Here is a 20,687-nt window from a genome sequence, read left to right on the forward strand (position 1 = left end):
AAATGATACAAAAAGTAAAAAGATTTATGAACAATTATTATGTATATTTTAAAAGAAATGTTAACACAAAAAAAAAAAAAAAAGTTAAAACGTAGAAATTTTAACCTTTTTTTTTTTTTTTTTTTTGTGTCTGTGTATATGTTCGAATCAAATAAATTTCTTTAGAAAGTTGCAAAAAAAAAAAATTAATTTTCATATAGGAGTATAAATTTTATGATATGCCCTATAGTTATTTTTATTAACTATTTTTTTGTTTTATTTTATAATAGCTCAATATTGTCTGAATAATTTTTAGGTGGAGAAATGTTTCTTGATGCATTCAAATTATTTTGGTTTGATCTATTTCTGGCTAGTTTAAAATCATTATTTTTTGATCTATTCCTTTCATTCGAGTAAGGTAAAAGGGTAGGAACATCTTCTTCATTATCATCCTTAAAAAATTATATAATAAAGAAAAATAATTTTTATTTATTTTCTTTTTTAAAATACAAATAAAGATAAATGAAAGTCCAAGAACAATAACAAGATAGTATAAATATGGTGAAATACAAAAAGATAATAAGGAAAAAAGTATCAAAAAATATATAATAAAGACACAAAAAATGTAAAATAAAAAAAAAATTTCATACTTGTTCTGCGTCTATAAATTCCATTTCTGGCTCAAATACATTAGTGTTTACATTTCCTCTCTTGTTTTTGATAACTGAATACTTTACATGTTCAAACGTATCAAAACCTAATAGAAATAAAAAAAGGAACAAAAAAATAAATATGAATTAATAGTCAATGCATATTATATGAAAAATTTATGTTTTTTAAAAAAAATGAAAAAAATGTAACATTAAAATTTAATATAATTATATTCTATGACATGGTGTAGTGAAACGAAAGAACATAAAATATAATTAAATAAATGATAACAGAAAAATTAATTAAAATTTAAGAATATAAAAATTTTTATATATATACTACCATAATTATAAAATAAATTTTTAAACTTGGGATTTCTGCATATATATGTAACTATGAGCATGATCATAGCCATAATGAATATTATGAATAAGATTGATTTGGCGCCTAAAAAAGATAAAAAAAAAAAAAAAGTATAATATGAAAAAAAAATGAGACGATTATGTATATATAATTTTTACTTCTGTTAAATGGGGCATGCGCTGGACAAGGAACAGGAACTTTTTCAGGAACCCATCCATTAATACATACATCACCAGGGACCTTTCTGTATGCATCTGCATAAAAATAGGAGCTGCTTGTACATCCTTCTATTGTTAGGGTTGGATCATTAGGTTTGCATTCATAACTTCCTATCTTTCTAGTAAAACCAGTTTCACATTCATAATCTTCTGGTGTGCATTCACAAGGTTTTTTATCAATAGTTCTTTTTAAATCTTTTCCATTAAAACATTCAGATGTTTGTTTTCTCCTTGTGTAAGTAACCTTTCTTCCTAATATGCATTTATCAGAAAACCTTCCACTAGAAGGGGTCCAGGTTTCATAATCAGAAGAAACAGAATCAGCTGCCCATAACCCTTTACATGGAGGTTGACCAAGAGCATTAAAATCGAGATGATATAAAACTCCTACATCATTTCTAGTACCATATACTAAAAATTCTACAGAAGATGAACTAGGTTCTGCAACAATATTATCAACATCAATTGAAAATTGTCCTAATTCAAAATCAAACCAACTTTGTCCTTCATTCCAGCTAAATACAATTTGATTTGTTTTACGTAAATCATCAGCCATAACTATTAATCCACCATGATCCCCATACTCATAAATATATGGACCTTTATGAGCTTCAACCCATGTTACACCTCCATCTCTTGATAAAAAAGTATTGACTTCATCGCTTTCATATCTCAAATGACTGCCTACATTACCTGTTCCCATGATTATGCCAACAGCATTTTCAATAGAATAAAATGGTGCGTACTGATGATAATTAGTAATACCGTGCAAATGTAAATAACAGTTATCTTCACAATCATATTTATTTCCTCTACTATCTACTTTTGGAGCCTTCAAATAAGACCATGCACCTCCTTTATCAAAAGAAATTACAGTTCTAACTAAATCTTCATTTTTTCCTTTGGATGCTTGTTTTTTTCTTCTTTCAACATTTGTTTCAGACATACTAAAGTCTTCTTCTAATTCATATTTAAAATTACGAAATCTTAAATCATCTTCTTTTATGTCATCATTAACATCTAAAAAGTTTGCTATATACACTCCGTCTAAACTCAATATTCTATCAAATTCACATTCTCCTGAAGATGTTCTTATATTATTTGGTAATGATAAAGTATAATTTAGTCCTGAAGCATCAGAAATATAAACATTACCTATATTGACGCTATCTGAAGATGATCCATGATTTACATGTAGCATTATAGCACCTTCTGAAGTATCTAAAACTGTATATGATTTTTCATGTATATTTTCAGGTAAATTAGCTTTATTAAAGGTTTTTCCTCCATCAGTTGAGACCATCATATTAACAGTTTGCTTAATTACATCATTTAATTTTGCAACGAAGATATATCCATTCGATATTAAAAATTTATTTCCTTGTTTTACTAATACTTCTACACTTTTTCCAAAATTGTTTGTACTTACAAAGTCAACATCTTTGGACCATCCACTGAATCTTTGTTGGTGTCCATTTCTATTTTTATGGCGAGTATAATATATCGTATCTTCTAAGTGTGACTCCTTATCTCCCCAATTAAATTGAACAACATAAATATCTATTAACTGAAATGTTCTACCTAAATCTTTTGTTAAAGATAAAGTTTGCATACATTCTCCATTTTTTTCTGTGTTTGAATAGCAAGCTGAAGTCCATGAAGAAACTAAAGCCCAGTGAGTTTTCGTATTATGAAATTGCCAAAAATTTATTTTATTTTGATAATTCATTAAACGGAAAGTTTCTCCTGCATCCTCTGAAATGAAATGATTTTTATGATTACCTATAATTAATACTATATTTTTATTAACTGGATTAACCATAATAAGATCTACTACTATAACTTCATTTGATTGATTTGTAATATCGTTTCTTCTATTTGCACTTTCTGATAAATTTCCTGTTATATTTGCCCATATTTTACCTCCATCTGCACTTCTATATAATCTTCCTTTTACTGTTTTTACTAAAACTGTCATATGATTATGGCCACACCACTGAACATCATCCACGGCACTATCAAAATTTATTTCACTAACTGAAACTTTTTTTTTTGCTATTTGACATTCTGTTAATTTTATTAAAGAAAATAAAAAAATAATAAGAAAAAACAAATTTTTATTTATACTTTTAAAAATTTTTTTTTTTTGCATTTTTGTTTCATTTGAATAAATTGTAGATAGCAACTGATTTTTTTCAATCTTTTTTTTCATTATTTAATTAATTATTCTAAAAAATAATAAAATTTTACAGATATTAACTTTTTTTTTAATTTCACATATGAAAATTTACGTATTTCCTTTTGTTATCATGAGCCTTTAGAACTTTAAAAAATTTTTATTAACAAAAAAAAAAAAATAAATGGAGAAATAAAAAAATTTACATATATATATATATATATATATATATATATATATATATATATATATATCTTAAGCATTGGTAAAATTTAAAATTTTATAACAGTAAATGATATGTATTTTTAAAAAAAAAAAAAAAAAATTAAAAAGCAAAACTTTATTTTAAATAAAATTATTTTCATATTAATTACAGGGTTAAAAGAATTTTAAAAAAATAAAATATAAAACATTTGTTTAATCATTAATTTACATTGCTTTTGTTTTTTTTTTTTTTGTTTACACAAAGTTATTTATTAGTTGCCTTAAAAATATAAAAAAAAAAAATTATATCTCAAGCAATAATGAAATTTTTTTTAACATATTATAATAATTCGATAGAATATTAAAAATGCTTTTATTTGATATAAAAAAAATCTTAAATTAATAAAAAATAAAAATAAAAATTTAGCTCTTTTTTTCTTTTACAACTTTTTTTTATTTAAAATTCAACATAAACACATTTCTCAGAAGTATATTTTTTTTCAATTTTTTCTTTATATCTAAAATGAGAAAAAATATATTTTTTAATAGAGAATGTATAGTATATTAAATATGCAAATATAAATATTTATCAATATGAAGTTGAATTCCAATTGAAAAAAGGCTGTCTATAATTTTTAATGATATTTTGTATGTAATCGGATAAAATTACGTAAAAGCGTTTGCATACATTTATGTAAATAATTTATTTTGCTTTGAAATATATTTTATTTTAAAAATAAAGCTTAAATTTAAATAGGACAAAAAAAGTGTATGATTAAAATTAATAGACAATTAAAATTACAGTATGTTAATTGTAAAATTGTGTTGCTTTATTAAAATAGGAAAATAAATAAATATATATATTTTTTAAATTATATAAAGAGTAAAAATATTAGTACATAGTTTATTAGAATTAAATTTATAAACATATATTTAAATATTTTTATAAAAAATAAAATATTAAAAGAAATCATATTTTGGATATATATAATTTATTTAAGATGAAGAAAAAACAAAAATAAGTAATTAATTTATCTGGAAGCTACAAACTTCAAATTTTATATTATCAAAATATATATTTTAAAATAATTGAGATTAATTTTTTTCATCTTTGAAATATAAATTGGAATTTATACATAATAAAATTGATTTTGCTCTTTTTTCTTTTCTTTAAATAATTATTAAGAAAATATGTTTCTTTTAAAACATAAGAAATAGTTAATATAATATTTATATTAAATAAATAAATTATAAAAAATAATATTTTTATTTAAAAAAATTAAGATACTACATTTATAGTTAGTGGGTATATCAATTTTTTATAATAAATTCTTATTTTTTTTTTTTTGAGATATAATATGAAAAATAAATGAAAAAAAATAAAATCTTTTTTTTGTATTTAAAAATAGTTTCTGTTCTTAATTTTTTAGATTAAAAATATAAGAAAAGGCACTAATTTATTTTATTTTTTTATTTATAATTTAGAAAAATTTTTAACAGAGATATATTTTTCTTTTCCTATACATAATAATTAATTTTATGTGTTTTAAATTGGTAAAGTGTATGAAATACTAGAACAAATTTTTGATATATTTTTTTAAATTATGTATTTTAAATTTTGGTATGACAATATCTTAAATAAATTCTTTATAAATAATTATGTGTATTCCTACATTTTTGTTTTTTAATTTTTCCTTTAAACATATAATTTGTGCTTTATATGTATATATATTATATTTTTCATGTAATTTCAGATTAAGATATATAAAAAAGAAGTTAAATGGAGAATAATAAGTATTTATGTAAATAAATAAATATTTACGTTTAATTTAATTTAAATTTTTAATTACAAATTATCATTATTAGATATAAATAATAATCATGTGTACATTAGTTACATAAATTTTTTTTTAATGTTAACTTTTCCATTTATAATAAATATTATAGTATGCATAACATTAAAAAAAAAAAAAACACGCACACACACATTCTTATAATAGCATTTTTTTATTTTTTCTCCTTAAATATTTAAAATAATTTACTTTTTAAAAGTATCAATATTATATGTTTGAATTATATTAATTTACATTTTCTTTTATTGAATTATCTAAATTTTTAAATATATTTTTCATTTTTCCTTTTTTTTATATTTGAAAATAACAAAGCATTATTTTGTGATACGATATTTTTTTTTTTTACACAAGTGTTTTTATTCTCATTTTTTTTTATTTTTATTTTTAATTTTCTTTTTTTTTTTTTTATTTATTGTTTTAATATATTTTTTTTCTTTTTTCTTTTTTCTTTTTTCTTTTTTCTTTTTTTTTTTTTTTTTGATCCTATGTGCATGAATGCGCATTAAAAATTTTTTACACTTATAAAAATTTTTCAAAAAATATTAACACATAGCTTTTATTTACTAATATTTTTTATACATTCATATATTATTAGGTTGAAATTTTATTATCATTATTTTTTTTTTTTTCTTTCGGTTAAATTTGATATATATTTATTTTACGCTAGAGTTAATACATTTTTCGTCATAGTTTCAAATTTAGTTTACTGCAAGTAATATATTTATGAATGATGAAAAATTTTAAAGCAGTAATTATAGCATGAATTTAATTTAAAGAATTATTTTTAATTTTAATGAATCTTACTTGTTATGTTTGATTGAAAGAGTAAAATTTTAATTATATATTTACCAGTATAATCAAATTTATAGATATGGTTAACCCATAAATTATTAAAAATATTTTCATAGTTTCTTTAAAAATCACACTTTATATATATATTATATATTTATGTATATACTTTTATGTATTTTAAGTAATTTAAATTATCAAATACGAAATAAACATAAATCAATAAGCAAATAAACAAAAAAAATTATTCATTTTCTATCATTTTATATTAAAATATAATGCCTTATACATACATGTGAAGCCATATAAGAATACGTATTCATATTCTAATAAATTTTTCTTTGTAATTTTTAGAATTAGGTGCAAATAAAATTGACATAACTTAAAAAAATAATTTTGTAACTTTTAATTATTATTGAAATTTGATATAAACTTTGTCATGAATACTTAGTGGAATTATGGGGTAAACTGTGATATTTTATGAGAATATATATATATATATTATTATACATAAATAAACGAATTTATATAAGAATTCCAAGATGGTTTTTTTAAATTTCAATATTTTCTATAAGAAAATATATAATTTTCTTTTTTTTAACCATCGATTAAAAATAGAAACACACAAGGAATATTATCTGAGAAGGACCAGAAAGATTTGCTACAAGCATCTAATTTTAGTGAAACTGACATAAAAAAAATGTATAAAAGATTCATTGAACTGGATACAAATAAAAATGGGGAATTAGATCCAAATGAATTATTTGATGTTCCTGAAATATGTGATGTAGAATAAAAAAAAAATATATTTTTTCTTGAATTTTTGTGAAAATTACTATTATTTTTATATTCTGTAAAATATTTTATAAAGATGAAATATATGTGTATAGATAAGAATTTATTCTTTGGCCAAATTTATTAAAAAACTTTTATTTTGAAACTTCTTAGAATCCTTTAGTAAAAAGAGTTATATCAATATTTGATTCCAATTCAGATGGAAAGGTTTCCTTTGTTGAATTTTTAGTTGGAATAAGTATATGATAGATATTATATTTTATGAGTTTTAAATCATTAAGAATTTAAAAAAAATATACTTGCATTTTTTCTTTTTTGCTTTATATGTTTTTTTATATTCGATTTCTAACATATTTGGGAATTTTCATTTTTAGCTAAATTAGCATCAAGCACTGATGATTTTCAAAAAAAAAAATTTGCTTTTGACGTTTATGATATTAATAAAGATGGAATGATTTCTAATGGAGAATTATTTACTGTAATGAAAATGATGGTTGGAAACAATTTAAGTGATATACAAGTAAATTTTAAGAAAAAAAATTTATAAGTGCAATATATTTTTTTTAAATCATTTATTAATGAATTTTTACTTATTCTTTTTATCTATAGTTACAGCAATTAGTAGACCGAACTATTATACAAGCAGATAAAGATGGCGATGGAATGATTTCATTTGAAGAATTTAAAGATGTAATTATATATATATTTTTGAATTATTAATATGTTTTTATATCTATTTCTCTCTTTTTTTTTTTTAGATGATATCACACATGGATGTTGGAAATAAACTAAAACTGGATTTATAAATTAAAAATTATTTTTATTTATTTATTTTTATATAAATTATTAGAATTTTCGTATTTATACGACATATAAATTTTAATTAATATTTGTTTTTTTTTTTTGTTTTTTTTTTCTTTTTTTTTTTTTTCAACAATATATTTCTTCTTAATATTTTACTATCATAATAATATATATTACTAAAAAAAAAAAAAATTGAATCATAATAAAGTATTATAATAAGTGGTATATATATTTTACATTAATATGTTTGTTTATAGATATGCGTATTTGCTTTAAATGATTTTTAGAATTAAAATAATCACAGTATTCATAATTATTACTATTATTATTATTAAATATAATGACTATTCCTTTAAATATTATTACAAGTAAAATCGTAACTGTTTTTTTTTATACCACAAATATTATTATAGATACTAATAATTATTATTAATATGAACGTTTATTATTATTTTACTTTTCTATAGAGAATATTGTTCATTTAAATTTTTTAACATATTTACAGAATCGATAAAAAAAAAAAAAAAAAAATATACTACTGATTATAGTTCCAAATAATAGTTCTACAATATTATATTTTAATGAAATATTCACATGCATTAATACTTACATATCATATATGTATATATAGAGATATACCTTCTTTTATTCTTTATTATAAATATAAAAAAACTCCTGACCGAATATCATTTGATCATTTATTGGTCATAAAAAAAAAAAAATTAAATATATTAAAATAATTTCATTTGTATTATTAAAGAAAGACAAAATTATGAATCATCACATGATTATTTCTTTTTATTTTCTTAAAAATTAATAAAGATAAAATATTCTTATTATATATGAAATTATTCTATTTTTAACTTATTTCTTTTTCCTTATTCTCCACTATTTTTATTTCACTTAATTCTATTTTTAAGTGTATTTAATTTTTATAATGTAAAATGATTATTTATTTTAATTTTTATTATAAACAATAATTTTTTGCAACTTTTTTACATATTTTGAAGATATTTATTTCTATATGTACTATAAATTGGAGTATACATAATATGGAATTTCTTTATTTTATTTGTCTTGTATTCATTTTTATTATTGAATTATGTTATTCTCAAAGTTATGATAAAGAAAATTTAAAAGTAACAGAAAATAACATAAAAATAAATGTGTATACATATATATATTATTCTAATCCTTTTATAATAATAATAATTAATTTTAATTGTTTATATTTATGAAACTACTATGTGTCTTTTCAAACGAGGAGATTTTTTTTTTTTTTTAGAAACTAACAGAGTATCGTCAACAACATAGAAAAACAGTTGATGGAAGATTATGTGCTGCAGCTTTTGTACAAGATGATCAAACCTATACTGATTGTACAAAAGCAACAGACCCTAATGGAGTAACAGGGAAAGAATGGTGTTATGTAGAAGTTCAATTAATAGGAAAAGGGAATAGAGATTGGGATTATTGTAGAGGAGTAATTAATTATGATGTTGTTCGCTCAAAAGCTCGAACCTTTTTCCAAGCGAAATCTAATGAATTAAGTAACGCTGTGAATAAACTAGATGAAGAAAATAAAAAATTATCAGGTATATACGAAAAGTATCAAGAAATATGTGGAACAACTTCTGAATTATTAAAGAAGAAAATTCAAGAAATTAATGATATAGCTAAAAATTCAAGTAGAAATATTAATAAATTATTATTACTAGCATCTTCTATAAGTGATACTGAAACAAAAATGTACGAACTAATAGATGAAGTGGAAAAAAATAGAAAATCATTTCTTGAAAATAAAAAAAATTGTGGCGTATTGAAAGGATATATTGTTGAGGAAAGAGCCGATGGTTTAATTGGTAGTTACTATGATAATGCGTATTTTTCCGGATATCCTATTTCGATTAATAATGATAAATACATAAATTTTATATGGGATACAGGAGTTCCAGTAGAAAATATTCCTTATCAGCATTTTTCTGTTAGATGGGATGGATATTTAAAAATACCACAAACGGATAATTATATTATTATCATAGAACATGACTGCGGTGTTCGAATATTTCTTGATGATTGCCCTATAATTGTGGATAATATGCCAAATCCCAAAGAAGATGAATCGGAAGAGAATAGGCCTATATCTCTTCTCCCGATTGAGAGAGTAAATGCAAATGCTCATAAAATAAGTTCGGAAAAATTGGGATTAATAGGAGGCAAGAAGTATAAATTTCGTTTGGAATATTTTCATTTGAGCACTATTAAATATGAAAACCCAGATATTGCTCATATAATTTTATACTGGAAATCTGATAACATAACAGAAGAAATTATACCAACTAATTATTTCTTTCAGGGGAATATAACTAGTCCTTTAAGAATTACAGAATTAAAAGGTGATGAATTTGAAATCATTCTGCTTGAAAATGGTACCTATTCCTATATGAATTCTCTAGATTATATAATTGCTGATATTCCTTCTATTCATGAAAATGCTAAAGGTATTAGAACACATTCTGATTATAACAAAAATAGTGTTAAATTTAAAATAAATGTATTTAGCACGGTTTTTATAGCAATACCACAGAAAAATGATATTCCTTTTAATGAAATATCTAAAAAAAAATTTGTAAATACAAAAGAAACGTTGTCTATATATCAAGTTCAAAATACAAATACTGATATATCCAAACAAAAAATATATAATATATATTCATCCGATTATCACGATGGAGATGTAATTATAAGTTTTCCCAAACCAACTCCTTTTATTATATTTATAGAACAAAATGAATTAAGATCTACCAACAGTTGTAGGGGATATGTACAAGCAGTTTCTCTAACAAATTCTGTTTATTTTGATTCATGTTACACTTCTTCTTATGAATCAGAAAAATATGATTGTAATGCTGGATTTAGTGGAAACAATGAAGAAAAAGAATATTCTACATGGAAAACAGCTAAAAATAAATCTTTAGGACAGTATATAAATATTCATTTTAAACATGATATAGATGTACACTCATTTACTTTTAAAACATTAAATTCCACAGAAAATGCAGTTAAGGAAATATCCTTATATTTTCCTAATTTAAAGGATCCTGAAACTTTTTTAATATCTCCAGGTCACCATCGTTATAACCTTAAAATACCCATAAAAACAAAAACAGTAAAAGCAGTCATATCGAAAGTGAATGATTCAAAAATTCAGAGTGGAGGTAATATAACATTTTATGGTATCCCATGTATAGATTCAAAAAATCAGTTAAAAATTTTAGAAAAAAAAAAACAGTATGAAATTAATATTTTTTTTAGAAGTAAGAATGCCAATATATTAAAACCCTTAAATTGGCTAGTAGATAATGGATTGAAGAAACAATCACATGGAGTTTTTAAATATGGGTGGGAGAAATTACCTACGCCTATAGGAACAGAGCATTTAGATAAAAAAGATCTTTCTCATGCAGGAATTTCATTCCGTCCTTTTGAATGTAATAATGATTCATGTGATACTTTTAATAAATGGTCAATAGATTTATTACATGAAGGATTATATTATATAGCAATTGAAATTGGATCACCTACTGGAAGGCAAGAATTAAATTCAATTAAAGTAAACGATCAGAATTTTATAAATGACATTTTCTTAAAGTCAAAACAATATACAAAAGTCACTGGTGATATTAATATAAAAAAAAATAAAACTCTAGAAATTTCTACCAACACAAACACTGTAATACAATCCTTACAGATTCTATTCCTTCACAAGTAAATAACAAATATATATATTATGTTGTATTTTTCATTTAATCAAAAAAAAAAAAAAAAAAAGACTCTAATATTTATAAATTTGTGTTTTTTTTTAATTATTAAAATTTTTTTTTTTTTTTTTTTTCATAATTAATATTTTTTATAATTTTTCACATTTTTTTTATTATGGGCAAATGGGAATTTTTTTTAATATTTATTCCCCTTTATGGATTTTTTTTTAATTCTTGCTTTAGTTGAAATAAAATATTATCAACAAGTATCATTTCATTTATTAAACATAACTTTTTTTTTGTTTATTTACATATTTATGTATTTTTTATTTTTTATTTATTTTTTTTTTTGTTTTCCTAAAAAATAGTAATTAATAAATTTTTTTTTTACAAAGAATTTTTTAATACATTTTTCTCTTAATCATGGAGTTCTATATCATTTAATACCAAGTTTTTTTATAATAAAATTTATAAAATTCTAATATTACCATTTAAATTACGTTCTTAATAAAAAAGAAAGTAAACTAAATAAGAGCATGTTTAGGTAACTTGCTGAATTTTTTTACAATAAATTATTATTGAATATCATATAGTTATTTCTTTATAATAATAAAACATACATTTATTTTTAAAGGAAAAAATATAGTTTAGATAATAGTTTAAGAAATAAATTATTGGCATTATTTCTTTAATTTTGGAACATTGTATTTTTTTCATTTGTATATTAATTCAGTTTATTTTTAATCATTTTAATAAATAAAAGTAATAAAGCAAAAAAGAAGTATATATTTTTTTTTTAATATGTTATTAATTTTTTTTAATTTATTATACATAAATGTATCATGAAAATTATTAGATTTTTAAGTTATTTAAAATTTTTCACCTTTTTTAAATAAAGATATATATATGTTTATTCTAAACTTGATATAATTTTGCTTAATAAGATAAAAAAAAAATAAAAAATTAATTTCTTTTATTTTACCTGTTTGTTATTTAAAATATATATAAAAGGAAAAATTAAGAACAAATAAGATTAAAACTATAATTTTTTTTTTTAAATAAAAAAATAGTGAAAAGTTATATGATTATATATATTTAATCATATTAAAGGAGATTCAGAAAAAAATAAAAAAAATAAAACCTCAAATAATGTAATTTTAAATAATACAATTTTTTTTTTTTTTTTCTCAAAAAGATGAAAAAAGAATATTAAAATTAAATACACAAGGATATAAATATCATATTTATTTCTTTACAATTTCTAATGAAATAATAAAAAAAATGGAAGTAAGAGACAATGAAAATTTAAAATTTTTTAATTACATTCCAATAAATAAAGAATTAAAAAAATTATGTGTACCTTGTCCTGATACTGATGAATATGAAGGAAAATTAGATGAAGAATTAGAAGAACAATTAAAAAATGCTTTTGAAGGAAATGTTCTCGATCAGATTAATGCAAAAAACATCAATGCAGATTTGAAAAGAGATTTACAAAAAAAATTAAATGTTTTATCTCGAAAAACTGATAAAGCTATTATTGAATTAATAAAAAGGAAAATAAATGAGAATAATGATATGTCAACAAATAATGAAGACGAAGAAAATACTAGTATGACATTAAACTTCGAAAAAAAAAATGATAAAAACTTTGGTCATGTTTTATATCAGACACTCAATAAATTAGATGATATGGATAAATCAGACTAAAAAAGAAGATATGTATTTTTTATAATTAATTCCTAATTTTTTAAAAAGACAATTTTTTTATTTTAAATATCGTATTAATTTTTTTGTATTTGTTAATATTATACTAAATTATCAGTTACATTAGTATCTTGATTAATTTTCTACCAGTTTATTTTAATCCATTTATAATTCTTTGCTACATTACATTTATTTTATTTTTCTAATTATATTAGATTTTTTTATTATTTTATATGAAATGTAAATTTTTTTTAAGTTGCATTCTTATGAGTTAAATTTAATAATAAAAAAAAAGAAAAAGTATAACTATAACAATATAAATTATTAAAACAAAATTTTAATAAGCTTAAAAATATCTTTTTACATAAAAAAAACAAAACAAAACAATATATATAGAGCTTATATTAAAAAGAAAATCAAATAATATACATTGGACAAAAATCATGTAGTAAAATTAAAAACATAGACAAAAATCACATTTTTTTTGAATTATTATTCATATGTTTACAAGCATTCAAATAAATCGTTAACATAACTTAAAAGCCATAGTGGAAAATAACATATTTCTTTGTATAAAGTTGAATAAATTGTGTGTTCTTCATTTGTATTATTTATTATTTCATTATATTTTTTCTGCCATATCTCATATCTATATTTTTGAAGAGTGTTAGAAAATCTTTTATCTTTCCTAATTTTTTTATATGGAGTATATATTTTTTTAGGTTTAATATATTTAGGAACTTTCATTACTAATTCCCCAAGTTTGTGCTTATTATTTATTAAAATATTAGGACAGAATAATGATGGTAAATTAGAATAATTATCTTTTAAATCATTTTCCTTGTTTATGCTATCTTGCAAATATTTCTTATCTATTTTATTATATGATTCATCATTATTTATTTTAAAATTCTCATTATAAAAATTGTTTCTTAATGAATTGTTTTCTGCTATATCTTTATTTAATTCCATTTGTATATTAAAATTATTTTCTATAATATGTTCTTCAGCACATTTGTTATGATCTATCTCATCCTTATTATTGTACATACAATTATCAATATTTTCATAATTTTTAGTGTTAATAATATTGCCATAATTATTAGCATTATTTTTAATTTTTGATGAAAAATTTTGTGAATAGCTTTTTCTTTCACATATTTGTAGAACCTTGTCTTTTGGCACATTCATATCTATTATATCATTATTAGTATTTGCTTTGATACATTTTATTATTTCATCATTTTTCATTAAGTTTTCATTTTTTTTTATAGTATTATTTTCATAGGAATAACTATTTTTTAATGAGAAAATCTTAGATAAATTATTTTTAATTAAGTCTTTATTAATTTTTATTTTATAAATTCTCTTGTCTTCATTCATGTACAAGTCGTAAAAAATAAAAATTTTTTTTTCCTTATCTTCATCAGAACAAGAGCTATAATCATATAATTTTCTTTTTTTTCTTTCTCTAAATTTATACCGACTATGATTAGTATATTTTTCCTTTTTAATAAATGAGTTTATGAAATCATTGGTGTAAAAATTTATATTTTCTGATAAATTCGAATTTTTTATAAATACCTCATATTTATCATCACTTTCTTTTTGAGTAAAACTAATATCATTTTCATTAGATTTATTTACTACACAAAATAAATTGTATAGCAGTTTAAATGAATTAGGTAATTCAAATGGAATAAAACCATCATTTTTAAAAAGATTTTCAGAATTATTTAAAATTGCTAACAGCTCAACTTTTGATTCCGCCTTGAAATTATTTGGATTGTAACCAACGTGGACATGCTCATTTAAAATTTCTGAGATGTAGAAATTTTCTAAATTTTCATTGAAATTATAAGATTTTGAATTATTATGATGTATGCTATTATTTAATTTAACATTTTTATTATTGAAAATATTTTGTTCTACTTCTTCAATTTCATTAAAATTATTCTCATAAGACTCCTTTGTGTTCATATCATATACATATTTATTTTTATATAAGTTAAAATTTTTTAAATTTTCTTTGTTATTGTTGGAAATATCAATATCGTCAATATCATCACCATATGTATAGGCAACGTGAACATTCCATGTGTTTAATTCAATAAAAGAACTGTATTCATTATAAATTAATTTTAACAAAATAAATGAATTATACCATAGATGAATTTCTAATAAACAAGTAAATTTTGATTTTATAATCCATATACCCTTAATTTTATCTAACTGCTTTACTGATATTTCATCTAAGCTACCGATGCTTATACCTTTTATATTTTTAATCATAGAACACCTTATTAAAAATATTTGTTCTTTAAAAGTACTAATACTTTTTTGTTTATTATTAAGCGCATTATTACCATTAGTTGTTTTATTAGTTTCTTCTTTTTTATTTAAATCATGTTCATCATTGTACATATGTATTTTTTCATTTAAATTATATTCATTATTATTGGCAAAAAAAATTTCGGTTTCATTATTTTCCCTTTTAGATATCTCTGAATTATATGCATTTTTCCCCATATTGTTAATTGTAATTAAGTTATCATAAAGTAAGTCAAAGTTGTTTAAAGGACATCTTACTATGACAATTCTTGCGTTTCTTATTGATAATGGATCAAGTGCAAATTCTTTAATAATGATATCTGAAATGTTATTTACATTTGAATGTAAATTTAAATTAACTTCTTTTGATAAAAAAGATTTCTGATAATTTACTAAACAACTATAAGAATTTTTATTTGCAAACTTTTTTTTTGATGGATAATAACTAGCTGGTACTATATAAAAACTAGAACCAAGACAAAAATGAAAATCAGCCTTTTGAGAATGTTTAATGGAATTTTGATGAAAAAAATCTTCATAAGAATTGTTCCAATCTAATAAAACATCAGTACATATTCCTACTGGAGGAAAGGAACATAGAAAACATAAAGAACCTGTAGGCTTAAAACTGATAGTGGGGATAACAAAATCTCTTAAATATCTTCTTCCACAAAAATCACATCTTTCTATGAAAATATTCCCGTGTATTTCTGCTATTTTTGAAAATTTCGTACCACATCTATAATGTAATGAATCAATATTTTGAGTAATTAGAAATTTAATAACATTTTTATTCATTAATTCTTTTATCATAATATGTGTTTTAGATGGTAAAGCTAAATGAAGATCTATTACTTTTTTTTTCCTTTTCCCAAATATTACATAATTTTCTGAGTCTAAACAATTTGATGAATTTGATTCATCATAATCATTTGAAACATTTTTTATGCTAATTTTTTCTTCATCAGAACTTACATTTTTATTAAAATTTTCTAACGAATCTTCGTTCTTAATGTTTAAGCTAGTTTCATTCAAATGTGTATTTTTTGAATTTTCATATGAATTATTTATATCATGATTTTCATTCTGTGTTTTTTTATCAATAAAATCATTATTATTTATTATAGTTTTAAATTGTTCTTGTAAATTTGTACAATTAATATTGTTTTCACCTAAATTGTCATTTTCTGAGCTTTTTTCGAATTTGACATTTTTATCTAACTTTTCAAGTTTTTCCTTTTTAATAAGATTAATATCAAATTTTTCTTTTTTATTAATTGAATAATGTCTCGTTGAATTACTCGAATTATCATATTTTACTTCTAAACATTTCCTTTTATCCTTTTTTTTTTTTTTTTTATTTCTTACTTCTTTAAGAAATTCATTTGTCCATATTCCTGTGGGTCCTCTAAAATCTTGTAGCCCACAGCTTGTTGATATACCGGCACCTGCGTGTACAACTATATAATTACTTGTTTTTATTTTTTCGATTAATTCTTTTATTTTTTTTTTTTCTTCTTCATTATCTTCAAAGTATTCTTTTTCACCTAGCGGTCCTTTATATTCATTTTTTGACAAGCGCAATGCATAGTTCATACAGCTCATTTTACAAAAAAAAAAAAGAGTAAAGGAAATAAAAAAAGAAAAATAGTAAAATAAACTAAAAATTATATATTCGTTTAACTCTCTTTAATTTTTACATGTTTAGATATATATGTTTATTAATAATCGTGCTAATAGAAACTGTCAATATTCAAATACTTTAATTATATTTCTAAGTATGTATTCTTTTAATAATTTGTTTTATACTTTCAATTATTATTAAATATTTTAGTTATATTTAAGTGCTTAAATCAACTTACTTTTCAATTTGTTTAATTATAAGTGCAATATTTTATTATTTTTATAAAAATCTATAAATCCTATATTTTACTTATATTTTTAAATATATATAATTATAATTTTATTATTAAGCTCTTATATTAAATCATGTTCTCTTTTAATATTTCCTTTATTTAAATTAATATTTATTATCATTGAATTTTAAAAGGTAATGTATTTTTTTAATTGATTTTTATTCAAAAAGTATTTAATAAAAATAGTAAGATAAAAGGAAGCTTAAAGAAAAAAAAAAAAAAAATATGAACAAATATTTATGTATTAAAACAAATTTTCTTCAAAAGTATATATTTTTTTTATCTGAGCTTAAATTTAAAATTAATGATAATATGTGTTGTGTAAATAAAAATATATATATTTATATAATTACATTATAGGGAATATATTAATAAAATAACAGAAATGTAAAAAAATTAAATACATCATAAAAAAAGAATCTTTGATTTATATTATACAGGTATATATATTATTAAAAAAGAAATTTATTTATGAAAATTATCAAACTTTTTTTTTATAAAGCTTTTAAATGTGAATTATATTAACTTATTAATAAAAATCTTGCTGAAATTAATTTATCATGATGAAGAAAAATTAATATTTTATTTTTATTAAAAGATTAATAAAAAGCGTTCACTTAAAAAGTTTCCTTTTCAATTAAAAATGAGAAAAAAAAAAAAAAAAAAAAAATTAAAATTAATGTATTATTTAGTATAAAAACATACAAAATAAAGCTTAATAGACAAGTTTTATTTCATTTTATTTTATTTTTTTTTATTTGGTACATAAAAAAGAGGAATGTTTTTTTTTTTTAGAATAGATAAACTTAAGTAATTAAACTACTCTTAATGATTATGAAAGAAGCGTATATGTATTATAAGAAATAATAAATATGTTTATAAAGAACAAAAATTTTATATAATAAACTATCAAAATTTAAGATATAAATAAAAGGTGAATCATAATTATAGAAAAAAATATAATCTTAACAGATCAAAAGAAAAAAAAATGAAAAAAAAACAATTTACAAAAAATAAATAGTTTATAAAATGCCATAGAATTTATATTTATTATAAAGTAACATTTTATTATATGAAATGAAGATTATTAAAAATAACTATACAGTAATATTAGTTCTTGTAGATACAACTAGTTATATTATTCGGCAAAATCAAAACTTTTGTTTTCTTTAAAAAAAAAAAGAATAAAAGTGCATAAAAGTGTGTTAAAGAAATATATAAGAGAAATTAATGTACTTATTTATTTTATTATTTTTTATTTTAATTTTATTATTCAAACCTTCATTTCTCAGATTTTTAAAATATTCTTTTGCCTCAGTGATATTATCTCGAAATTTTTTGTATCTATAAAAAAAATATATATATATAGAGATGTATAATTTTTTTTTTTTTTTATTATATTTCTAAATAATAATATCATATTTTATTTGTTGAGATATGTATAATTAGCAAATATCATAAAATTATATCATATATATATATATAACCTTGAATGATGAAGATATTCATAATCAGGGTGTAAACTATTTTTATAAACCTTTTTTTTACATGCTGTAAGAATAAAGAAAAAAAGAAAAATAAATTCATGTATGCATTTATATAGAATTGAACAAAAAAAAAAAAAAAACCTGCTATTGGGCATTCGATTGTATCTTTATTCTGCCTAAATAAGTAAAATAAAAATTTGTTTATTATCAAAATTTCCTATTTTATTTTTTTTTGTTTGTTTTATCATAAATTTTTTTTACATTAATCTAAGAATGAAAGATTTTTCAAAAGTGTGTACACAAGCTTTCCTATTTCTACTAAACCTGAAATTACATAAATTATATATCATAATATATTTAATGCTGTGTTAGCAATTTTATATTATGCCATACACAAAATTATATTTTATTTTTTTTGTATAAATTATTTTGTTTTTATTCTAAAATAAATTTTTTAGAAATGCAAAGATAAATAATATCTAATACCTTTGAGTAACAGGTATTTCAAAAGACATCTGTGATATGGGGCATCTTGAAGGAAATACTCCTACCTCTTCATCAACTAGTAGTTCATCTTCATCGTTTTCTTTTTGATTTTTTAAATGGAACTATTATATTAAAAGAAAAAAAAAATGTATATATAAAAAAATTAAATAAATATGTATCTAATGAATTAAATTTTTTATATATGTATATATATATTTTCTTTGGTTATTACTCTAGCCAATCTTGCAATATCTTTTTCGTCATTTTGATTTCCTAAATTAAACATAAAATATATTCATGTAAAATAAAAGGATTCAAATTGTATTGTAACTAAGAAATAGGGTAATATTAAACTTCTATCTTAATATGTTCAAAATATTATTTTATAATAAAAAGGGTCTTATATATATATATATATTGGAATTTGTTAAAAATATAAATATAATATTTTATTCTATAGAAATAAAACTACTATATTTACCTGCTAGCTTTAATTTTACAAATTTATTTACTAATTTTAAAAAATTTGTGTCAATATTAATTTCATCTAATAAATTAGGAAATATAAAAATGAAGTAAATATTATAAGGAAAAAATAAAATATTAATATTCTTAATGCTTAAAATATTTCAACCTGAACCTGAATAAATATAAAAATATTTAATTTTTGTGTATATTAAAAGTCAAAAAATTATCTGCACATATTTTTATTAATGATTTAAAAAAAAAAAAAATGAACAAAGAGATTTATACTCTTAACTAAATATTATGAAAAACTTACGAAAATATTTTATGGAAAACAAAATATTAAATAAACTTTTTTGTAAAATGCAGTGATATTTTTGAATTTCATTAGAAGGTGTATATTCTTCCTCATATTTATCTAAGTTATTCCATATATCCTTGAAAAGAGGAATCTAATTATAATAAAAAGATAAATTTAAAGATATATATTTTATTGAAATGAGCACAGTTTTTTATGATATAACAGACCTGTTCTGTTAATTCATCTTCACTACTTTTTTGTGTCTACAACAATTTTTTGAAATATTTATCATAAATGAATATATCTTTTTAATTATTAAAATAGGAATTATTTATTAAGCTTTTTTTTTTTTTTTATGTATTAGAAAATACCTTTTCAATTGAATCCTTTTTTTTGTGCAT

At 20.0% G+C, this 20,687-nt stretch overlaps 6 protein-coding genes across 6 annotated transcripts; 3 read left to right on the forward strand and 3 right to left on the reverse strand.

Annotated features, from left to right (window-relative positions):
• Nucleotides 1-260: 260 nt before the first annotated feature.
• On the reverse strand, nucleotides 261-3,423 carry PRELSG_1229200 (sortilin, putative; the record flags this gene model as incomplete). The annotated part of the gene is made up of 4 exons (XM_028678083.1): nucleotides 261-431; nucleotides 630-736; nucleotides 973-1,077; nucleotides 1,152-3,423. The coding sequence occupies 4 exons, from the start codon at nucleotides 3,421-3,423 to the stop codon at nucleotides 261-263; spliced, it is 2,655 nt and encodes an 884-aa protein (XP_028534408.1).
• Nucleotides 3,424-6,691: 3,268 nt separating this feature from the next.
• On the forward strand, nucleotides 6,692-7,834 carry CNB (protein phosphatase 2b regulatory subunit, putative; the record flags this gene model as incomplete). The annotated part of the gene is made up of 6 exons (XM_028678084.1): nucleotides 6,692-6,696; nucleotides 6,852-7,020; nucleotides 7,182-7,266; nucleotides 7,403-7,548; nucleotides 7,638-7,718; nucleotides 7,787-7,834. The coding sequence occupies 6 exons, from the start codon at nucleotides 6,692-6,694 to the stop codon at nucleotides 7,832-7,834; spliced, it is 534 nt and encodes a 177-aa protein (XP_028534409.1).
• Nucleotides 7,835-8,884: 1,050 nt separating this feature from the next.
• On the forward strand, nucleotides 8,885-11,604 carry LAP5 (LCCL domain-containing protein; the record flags this gene model as incomplete). The annotated part of the gene is made up of 2 exons (XM_028678085.1): nucleotides 8,885-8,971; nucleotides 9,118-11,604. 2 exons carry the CDS (start codon nucleotides 8,885-8,887, stop codon nucleotides 11,602-11,604), a joined length of 2,574 nt encoding a protein of 857 aa, XP_028534410.1.
• Nucleotides 11,605-12,874: 1,270 nt separating this feature from the next.
• Nucleotides 12,875-13,303, forward strand: PRELSG_1229500 (pre-mRNA-splicing factor CWF18, putative; the record flags this gene model as incomplete). Its single annotated transcript, XM_028678086.1, has 1 exon — nucleotides 12,875-13,303. The coding sequence occupies one exon, from the start codon at nucleotides 12,875-12,877 to the stop codon at nucleotides 13,301-13,303; it is 429 nt and encodes a 142-aa protein (XP_028534411.1).
• A 501-nt stretch (nucleotides 13,304-13,804) lies between these two features.
• Nucleotides 13,805-17,227, reverse strand: Sir2B (transcriptional regulatory protein sir2b, putative; the record flags this gene model as incomplete). The annotated part of the gene is made up of 1 exon (XM_028678087.1): nucleotides 13,805-17,227. One exon carries the CDS (start codon nucleotides 17,225-17,227, stop codon nucleotides 13,805-13,807), a length of 3,423 nt encoding a protein of 1,140 aa, XP_028534412.1.
• A 1,458-nt stretch (nucleotides 17,228-18,685) lies between these two features.
• PRELSG_1229700 (conserved Plasmodium protein, unknown function) lies at nucleotides 18,686-20,687 on the reverse strand (the record flags this gene model as incomplete). Its single annotated transcript, XM_028678088.1, has 12 exons — nucleotides 18,686-18,714; nucleotides 18,827-18,891; nucleotides 19,035-19,098; nucleotides 19,176-19,210; nucleotides 19,296-19,358; nucleotides 19,521-19,642; nucleotides 19,753-19,793; nucleotides 20,002-20,067; nucleotides 20,155-20,160; nucleotides 20,302-20,437; nucleotides 20,514-20,549; nucleotides 20,658-20,687. 12 exons carry the CDS (start codon nucleotides 20,685-20,687, stop codon nucleotides 18,686-18,688), a joined length of 693 nt encoding a protein of 230 aa, XP_028534413.1.

Source organism: Plasmodium relictum (genome assembly GCF_900005765.1).
Source record: "Plasmodium relictum strain SGS1 genome assembly, chromosome: 12".
NCBI classification, from domain to species: Eukaryota; Apicomplexa; class Aconoidasida; order Haemosporida; family Plasmodiidae; genus Plasmodium; species Plasmodium relictum.